At 38.0% G+C, this 9522-nt stretch overlaps 1 protein-coding gene across 3 annotated transcripts; it reads left to right on the top strand.

Moving 5' to 3' along the window:
• The first annotated feature begins 1578 nt into the window (after nt 1–1578).
• On the top strand, nt 1579–8781 carry lnp1 (leukemia NUP98 fusion partner 1). Of its 3 annotated transcripts, XM_044360600.1 has the most exons (5): nt 1579–2154; nt 4519–4764; nt 5604–5702; nt 5989–6175; nt 7069–7144. In XM_044360600.1, exons 1-4 carry the CDS (start codon nt 1969–1971, stop codon nt 6154–6156), a joined length of 699 nt encoding a protein of 232 aa, XP_044216535.1. In that variant the 5' UTR covers nt 1579–1968; the 3' UTR covers nt 6157–6175; nt 7069–7144. The 3 variants fall into 3 exon arrangements, with proteins under 3 accessions (XP_044216535.1, XP_044216536.1, XP_044216534.1); XM_044360601.1 differs by lacking the exon at nt 5989–6175 and having other exon boundaries at nt 7069–8781; XM_044360599.1 differs by having other exon boundaries at nt 5989–7182.
• Nucleotides 8782–9522: the final 741 nt, after the last annotated feature.

Raw genomic sequence — 9522 nt, 5'->3', positions numbered from 1 at the left:
TTGAAAAATACATTTTTATATTCTAGTATCACATAGGCATATATACTGTGTTCTTCTTGTTTTTTCCATTGTTTTTGGTATAATTTCTCTTCAGGTGTGACCTTAATTGAATCCCATCTCTGGAATAACAACAGATTACTGTAATCTTGTTCTCAGTCATGATCTGAGGTTACATGAGAAAGCAGCATGAATGTCTTAAAACAGTGTCTGTCTAGATTAGTCGTCCGCGTTGAGACTCGTCTCTCTGAGATGATTAGCAGCATTTTAATCTTTTCAGTCTGTGAAGGTGTAAAGGAGGGTTTTGTGGTGGCACTTTACTTTGAGCCCCCCTATCTAGCATTTATACACAGTATATAAACATTTATTAAATGGTTTATAACACACCATAATGTAGTCAACTACTATAACTCCTCCTGTGGGAACCTATAACTCTATACTGTATGTATGTACAGTATAGTAAAGTACGGTTATAATAATATAAAATTAGTCTTCATAGGAGAAATTATAATTTTTGACAAAAACTGTACAAACTGTACATTAATAGACTTTGAAAATGTCCTGCTTACAATTATATTATAATGTGTTAGAAACAATTTATTAACCCTTTATATACTGCTTGTAAATGCTAAATAGGGGTACTTAAAGTAAGGTGTATATGTGATTTGGGTAACAATCAAGTTTGAACTTCAGCTCCAGAATTCACTTACCCTGAAACACATTTTCACCTAAAATATTTTTTCAAAGTGATTATCTGTCTAACATTTACTTTTCAATTTCTGCACTTTTCCCATGTTGTATTTTTGATTTTCAAAGTCGTAGGACTGGATTACAGCATGTTCAGTACAGCCAGTTTTTCTTATGTCACTTTCAGAGCACTTTGATGACCTGTAATTGACACTCCAGATACCTGAGGACACCATGATGGCTCTATGACATGTAGCATATTTTATGATGGTAATAATATATTCTCTATTGAATTCATTCAAATCATATCATTTAATAAATATCTGTTTTTTCTCAGACAGATTTTCTCATCCCAAGGTGCTCTACACAATTTAATTCAAAATAGTAAATTCTCTTATATAATCTTATTTGTGATACAGCTGATGTCATTTTATAAAGCATGAACTGACCACATATGTGCTGTAGAGAACTTCACCTCACTGTCCAGTACAAAATAGGTGTTCATGAATATTTTGGTACCAATTCGTGCAAATGTTGCTTTTGTAGTTTCTGGATTTGTTCACTGCACAGGTGCATTTCTCTTACAAGAATTGTATTGCACAACTTTGATAAAAAAGTACCTCTGAAAACAAAATCAACAAAAATCTCTGCTTCAGTCATATCCACTGTAATATGAAAAGATTTGCTCCCCTGTTGTCCTGTATAACACAAGCCTCAGGCTCACAGCTCACTGTGGTAGGCACAGTTGCCTGCACTCCATAGTTATTGACAGGTTTGATGTACTCAGCGAGTGGAAAGTATGGGGAAATTGGAGTTTCAGTTGTCTACCCCCAGGCCCATGACTGTAATGGAAAGATTAAAAGCACTGGTCACATCACCCACCCAGTGCCAAAATACTAGCCGTTCCTCCCTGACTCCCGCCTCCCTGTTTATTCCCATCACCTCCATTTTTACTTTCTACCAGCGACGTTAAATAGATTAAAAGGGATTCACTTATTTAAAGACTTGAGCAAAAGCTCTGCTGTTTATTTTGGTTCGTCCAAGAATAACACAACTGCAGCAACAGTGCTTGAGGCACCAGAGGGATCTAAATGAAGTAAGTTACCTTTGCCTTGTGGGACATTGTAATGTAGTAGAGCAGCCACACCAACGGCCAGTCAGTCAGAAGCTTAGTAGGTCAGCTCAGTACTGTCTTAACTGTCTGTGCCACTCAGCCGAGATCACACTTTCACTTGTTGTACTGAGACTTGTCGCACCGAGAGGCTCCTTATACAGGATAGGATCATGTCTCTCAGGCTCCTGCCTGCTATCATTATGGACAATGATGAAGACGATGATGGCAACTTCACAAAATGGATGAGTAGTTACTGGGGTCATGGAGCAGAATCTGGGCACTCCAGAGACAGAAAACGCAGTTTCAGAAGACCTGCAAAAACACAAGTCGATCGAAGAGGATCACTCCCAACTGTGGTAAGGACCAGCAGCGTTTAATGGATGCATGGATGTTGTTTATTACTTATTTATATCTTGTTTATTATTGTTCAATATATATTTGTTCTGACATACAAACAAAACATTTTTCCAGTTTGCCTTTTTTATCAAGCCATGTTTGACCACAGCATAAACAAACGGATATTTTTAAACTGGTTGAAGATAAATTAACAAATACTTCTGCATCAAAAATCATACATGTCTGTGTGGAAGATTTGTAAGTTATGTCCGTTATATTTAAAGACTAAGGCTGAAAAAGAAAGGAAGTATGGTCTCATTTATATTTTGCCAGACAATAAGAGTAGACTAATGCATAATGCACAATACTGTATGTACTCTGTAGACATGGAAAACCCACACTTGGGTATGAGCACTATGCAGGCGAGGTAATAGGATGTCCTGACCTGTAATTCACCTTGATTCACCAAATTCACATCAATAATGCCTGCTGGTGCACGCACGCATACACACACACACACACACAGTCATGCGCAGACAGATATCTATATTTATTAATCTGATTATATAACTTTCTTTACTGTTGTTTTGCTACATGCAAAATTCCAACATAAAAACTTACAAAGAACAGAATTAATCACACTATGACGTTGGTGTCCAGATATTTACTGTCTTCAGTGTTCTGTATTACTTTATGTCAGTCAGTGTGGTCAAAATTATACAGATACTCTGCCACATGTGACTCAGTTCACTGTCACACTGTCAGTGATAAAAAACTTTTCAAATGAATGCAGACCTGGTTGAAAGTTTGGTCTTTGATATGTTTCCTGTTATGAATGAGTAATGATGTAAGTTTGGGAGAAATTACTTTCAAGCTGTAACAAATATACTCTCTTATTCATTTATTGAAATACCTGCTGTCACGGACTGTTGCATGCCAGAGCTCTTACATAGATAGAGGACATGTTGTCAATGGAACAGTGTGCTACTCTGTTCATTGCCATTGCCAAGGGAATTGACTTTTCATTTTCCTCTCTGCACAGCAAGGTCAGAGGTCACTGCCAGCTACACAGCAGCACACTTGTGGCTCATACAGTAGCTATTTAGGATAATCAAGGACACTTTAGCAAGGTGGATGTTTATCAGAATATAGACTTAACACTCTGTAAATTTAAGATGGACCGATGGAGGGACAAGCAAAAAATAATGTGCGAGTGTGAGTTTAACTCATGTTTTTTTCTGGCAGTGAAATCTTTTTTTTTTAAATTAATTTTACTAACAAAAGCAACATCTGCATAATGAAGCTTGTTGATGCCTACAGTAGGTGTTACTCCATGTGATGGCTTTCATTCCATGGATTAAGTCCATCTAATAATATGAGGTTTTAAGTATAAAATTAGATTTTAGCTATAACGTAAGTGTTGATGACATTTTCTTTGGTTCTATTCCTCAAAGAAAATCCTCTGAGTGAACTGGCATGTTATGTGAAACAAAAACAGCATGTTCTCATATAGACTGGCCTCTGGGGGTTGTCAAACAAAGCACTCATGGCCTAAATAATGCAGCTTAATTGAAAATTTGGGTTTTCGTCAGTGTGAAAGGCTGCACTTCTGCCAACACAGATCAACTTCTGCGTGTGAGCCAGAGGAGAAACAAGCCACACGACCCAACTATTAATCCACAAAAAGATGGATACCAGTCTTCTCAGAACCTGGTTATCAATTCAAGTGTACAGCAAAGCATAATTGTTCAGGTTTTTATTTTTATTTTGGAATTGTGCCCAAACACCAACTGATTTGGTTTCATTTACAGAAACTGTATCTCTTCATTAAGATAACACAGGTGAACGTTGATACACAATCTCAATTAAGTCTTGCTTTACGGACAGTGCAGTCAGGGGGATTGTGTCTTGCTGTGAAGCTCTCAATTGTTGTTTTAATCATCAAGAGTGCTGAAGTTTACCAATGAGTGATAAGTAAGTGGACCATCAGAATATTCACCTCGCACCAGCAAAAATCTACACATTGTGTTTGCTACATTTTGATTTCACCGTCAATATACCTGTCTTGCAACACGTACTCCAATAAGTGTAATAATCAGATTATTACTGTTGTGTAAATCATCAGTGATGTCCTTAGTCAAGAGGCATTACTACTATAATTAGGCGGGTGCTTTGCTAACATGTTACTTAAGAATATTAGTAGTGATTAACCCCATTCACAGACAAAGCTCAGTGGAGTTGTCTGCATTGGGTTTATTGTTCTCACAGCAGCTCTTTACTCTGCTATAATTGGAAACGTAATTATTACTAGTTATGCTTGAATGATTGTAGACAAGTTTTAACATTGTGTAATGACGCTTATCGGCCCTCTCTGTGGTCCACAGTCACAATTAGATGCCATGAAGTTGAACCGGCTCCACGCAGCGACGATGGCGCCCACCCCCAGCCACCTTAAAACAAGAGAGGAGAAAGGGGAAGTCAGGCCCCACCAGAGAGCTCGTCGTGCCTCTTCAGACGACAACAGCCGTCCCAAGTCAGCCATCCCGGAGAACCGTATTACCACAATCCCAGAGCTCACAGAGTCCTTTGAGAAGAGACTTTACCTCCGTGATAAGAGGGCAGCGTCTCTGGTAAGCAGGAGTATTATAAAGTAAATTACAGTTCAAAGAGTTTTTACAGTTTTCTTTATTAGCCTCCGTTTAACTGCAGGGTCACTGGGTTTTGGTATGCTCTGTCTTTAACTAATACTGTTGGATATTATGAAGTTCTTAAAGATTCAAGGGGTCTTAGAAGGCATTAAAAGATGCATTACCTTAATGGACTAACAGGATCACGGACAGGTTTGAACTGCATGGCATGTCTCATAAGGTCATATTAGCCATTGATACTATAAGGACTTCTAGAATAAACTATTCACATATTATGCAACAGCTAGATTACCTCTACATTCTGTGTTTTAGTATTAACATTTCATATTATGTAGTTATAAGTTTTGTCTTTAATTTTCCAGTCTTGTAATCTTGGTTTTAGCTTTCTATGATTAGAACATTTGTGTTTGCTGTCATTAAGCGACTTTCTCTTCACCACCATCTCAGCACAAGGGTTAGATTAATTGTCATCCACATATATATAGTATATTTACTGTATTAACTGTGACTTACAGTAAATTTATCATTTGCTAATGCATCACTCAGATCACTTGGAAGATTCCTGGAGAGGAATTTGTGGTTAAATGTGTATTGCATCCCATACACATTTGATTATGTGTTTGATCTTTGTCATGAAATTCAAACCTTTCGCCTTTGTACAGTAAACACTTCATTAAAGTGAGCTGTAGTAAAAAAGCAAGGCATTAATATTGTAAATATATGACACAAATACTAAAAAAAACTTTGTTACTTTGTTATAACAATTTATTTTGATCAGGATCTGGGCAGTAAATAAAAAGGCTTAATTTTTTCTTTGGCAGAATGATGATGACAAGCTGTGCCTGATCTGTCATGAGGACATGCGTAAGAATGGAGGTACAGTTCAAGAGCTGCACTGTACACACCGCTTCCACAAAGAGGTAAAACATCTTTAATAAATCTGATCTATTGCATGTCTCCTCTGAACCGTATTTACACTGCCCCGGTCTTCCCACTGCAAAGTCTTCATTTGTTCACTCTCAGCATGTGAGATATCATCCACACTGCATGACGGCAGCTCATTCCTAGACATGCATGATGTGAAGTGGAATGAAAACAATCTGCCCCCGAACCTCTCTCTTGGCGGAAGCACTCTTAACAGCTTTCCCATGGTGTGAGGACTTGACACTTACTGCTTATGATATCTCCGTTTGGTGGGTGTTGAAGGCGGCTCGGAGGTTAGGGCAGTGTCGGCCCCGCAGCAGCAGTGAAGCGGCAGATGGTCAGGTGCCGAGATTCTCAGGTGAGAGGAGGAGGTCGGTAGATGGACCTATCTCTGTGGAAAAGGAGCAGCACACTCCCCGTCGTCAACTTTCCCTGCGGAGACATCGCTGATATCATTCCGTGGAAGGAGGTGATTCATTATGGGAAGAGAAGATGGAGGGTTTGCAGCCATGGGCCAAATATGGTGTGAAGTGTTAAAATCTCAGGGCCTTGAATGTGCCTGACGTGATTCTGTAAAACTGTTCTGTGGCCCTGTCGCTGTGTCAGCTTTGGTTTCATTACTGCTGTTTCTCTTCAGTGTCAAAAGGAGAATTAATAAATCATAATTATAAAAAAACATGTCTGATTCTAGGAAAAAACAAAGTATAAGTTATTTGTTTAAGGAATTATCCGTACTTGAAGTTTCCTGCTTGAATTAGATTGTATTTACCTGCTGCCATATTGAAATATATGCTACTTTAACAAAGGCAAAGAATATAAAGAATAAGCATAATATTTTCATTGTCATTTCAACAAAACTACATTATAGTTTTAAAGTGTGAAAAGTAAAGCTGTTGTGATTTGGTTGCCTATTTCTCTTAACTGTTTCATGTCACTTTATACACTATAGATTATTGATTGCTTGGAAGTTGCTTTAATGAAGTTCAAATTATGTGTGTTTATGTGTTCAATCATTACTTGCGTGTTTGCATTTTGTGTTGTGACACACAAGACAAAAAGTCAATAAATAACCAAAGACATAAACTTTAAATTCTATATACTTTTTGCTTTATAACTTTTTAAAAAGGGGAATCTGCTTGAACTCTTTTATAATTGGGCTTCTTCAAAAAAGCAGTTGGTGTAAAATACAATAAAACATGTGACAGCAGTGTCCTCACAGCTCGGGGTCGGGGTCAGTGCTGCTGCTGTTGTGTATATGCTTACTGCAGGTCACCATGTTGGAAAATCGATATCTGCAGAAGTCATAAACATTCAGCCCGGGTGGAAAACACATGCAATAATCTCTTTTAAATTGTGTTTCAGTGCATGGAGCAGTGGCTGTGGAAGAAACAGACGTGTCCCACATGCCGTGTCCACGTGTCCATGCCGAAGCCCCTCTACTGGTCCTCATCCCGCATCAAAGTCCCATAACAGTCCTGCACCTCTGCTTGCTACGCCTGCATGACTTCCTGACCCCCTTCACACCTCAGTCTTTCTGCATGAACACCTGCTGGTCCTCAGACAACATGCTGTTTGAGGAAGCACTTGAAACACTCAATGAGGTGACTTTAATGTAGTTCATCCTCTGTCATAGGAGGGTTCTGGATGCTGTATGAGAGTTAAGGGACCCCAACAGAAGAGATTTGGTGCTGTTTCTTTTTATAGTATCAGAATGTTCTGTGTACATTATTAGCCCTATTATGAGAGATTTTGTCTTTTTATACAGATTTCATCAGTGTCAAAAATATTTGAGACATGCTACACGGTGCATTGAACCTGGAATTATATGAACCAAATTTCCTCAAGATTACTTTAATTTTTCTAATTATTGTCTCTTAAAATTATTTTTTGCACTTCTCATTCACCTTAAAGCAGATCTAGAGCTCATCAACCACATAATTGGTGCCACATTAATTGACAGCTCGTAGTTACAGAGGGTTCCCTATAGTTCTGAAAAATAAACATCCTGAAAACAAGACCTCTCTCTTTGTCCTCTCCTTTTGAACAAGGTTACAGACTAACCTCAGTGTAAACAGTATTTGCATATTCAAACTAATTGGAGCCAGTATTTTTCTTGTACTTTAGACTCGGCCCATGTTAATCACAGAACTAAATGTTAATGTTAATAAAACTTCATGACGAGGAGCTTTGTTAATCTGAAAGTAAGCACTATTAGTCATCTTTACTCTTAGGTTATGAACTCTCCCCCCTCAAACAGTGAGCCTGTCTGTCATTCCTCATTTTCCATCTGCTTCATGTCCCTGCCTTATCTCTGCTATTGTTTTGCATGTGAAATATTTTGCATGTTACGTCTTGTCGACTGTCAACACTACAATGTTGAGCTTTCAAGCATCTCTGTAACGTTGTGTTTCTTGCACTGCCAAATCAGAGTTTACAGCTTGTGCTAAATGTCCAACAAAATCAGACTGCCTGTATATAAATGTATCTTACAAATACATAAATAGTCATCTTTCCATGTATAGCATGTTAATCACTATATTATTATTATTTCATGTGACTCATACTATATATTTAGCTTAATATACTGTAAGTCAGTCACTAACCACTAAATCCTGGTAATCTGCTGTGATCCTTTTGGGTTTATATCCAACCAAAATGAATTTATCTGCTGTACAGATGAAGTCTGTTAAGATCTGTATAATTATGAGTGGGAAATGACATAGAACTAAACTCTATTTACTGTCCTTACTGTGAGTGGCACATTTGGTTTTTCAATTGTCTTTCATATGTGAAATATTGAGCATTTTGTTGCTGTCCTACATTTTGAAACAATTTTTACTCATAACCAAAAACACAGGATTGTTGCATAAAGCCTGCATCACACTGCTGAGGCTTTGAAGGCTGAAGTGACACTACGACCAACACACAACTAGCCCGAAGCAGCGCCAGCCTTCAGCTGCCATGTTCACTGTTTTCCTGAGAGAAGCTGGTGACACACAGCACTGTTATTCTGTGACTGCTGTGGTCGTGCACTCCTCAATAAAAATCCCACTGATGTGACACTCCCTTGCTAAATATGGTTTGGTTTGCCTCCAACAAACACCCACTTTTCTGTGTCTTAATATATAACTTACAGTAGTTTCTTTACAGTAGTCAATTTATGATGCTTCCATTGTTCAGATTTTAAGACTGCAGTCCATCAAAGGGAACAATTAAGTATTCAACAGCATTCAAATCCCATAATAGCAATACCTTTCTCAAGGCAGACATTTTTGACCTAGTAGGAAAAACACAGGCATAACCAGTAATATTAATGATGGCTCTGTTCCATGTAAGTGTTTCAGTAAGTTAGCATGCTAAATACCAGAGAGCTGCTGACACATCAAAACAGACTGTAGTCGTTATCAATGTTATTTGTTACACCTCCGTTTAAATATGTCAGTGTGGCTATTGTGTTGTTAACCTCTTAACATCCCCCCATTTCTTTGGAATTTTCCTATTTGGCATGCGAAATGGAAAAATACCAGAGGAACTGTGAGGCCAAAATGCATATGTTAGACTTCATTTGAAAGGTAACATCTTCTAGTTTCTGGAAATGTGTTTGTTTAGCATGTGGCTAAAACACAACCAAAACTACATCAGTTCAAATATGACAAAAAAGTGTATTTGGTCCTTGTCTATAATGAATTATATTTGAATAACAATAACTAGGACATGCTTTATGCCAGAACTATGCAAATCACCATGTGCCTTCTACATCTTGTCAACCACACCTGTATAAAATTCAAGACCTCTAGACCTAACCTTATTAGATCT

Source organism: Thunnus albacares, chromosome 9, assembly GCF_914725855.1.
Source record: "Thunnus albacares chromosome 9, fThuAlb1.1, whole genome shotgun sequence".
Lineage (NCBI taxonomy): Eukaryota > Metazoa > Chordata > Actinopteri > Scombriformes > Scombridae > Thunnus > Thunnus albacares.
The sequence above is the reverse complement of the archived record's forward strand: the minus strand, read 5'-3'. Positions and strand labels throughout refer to the sequence as shown.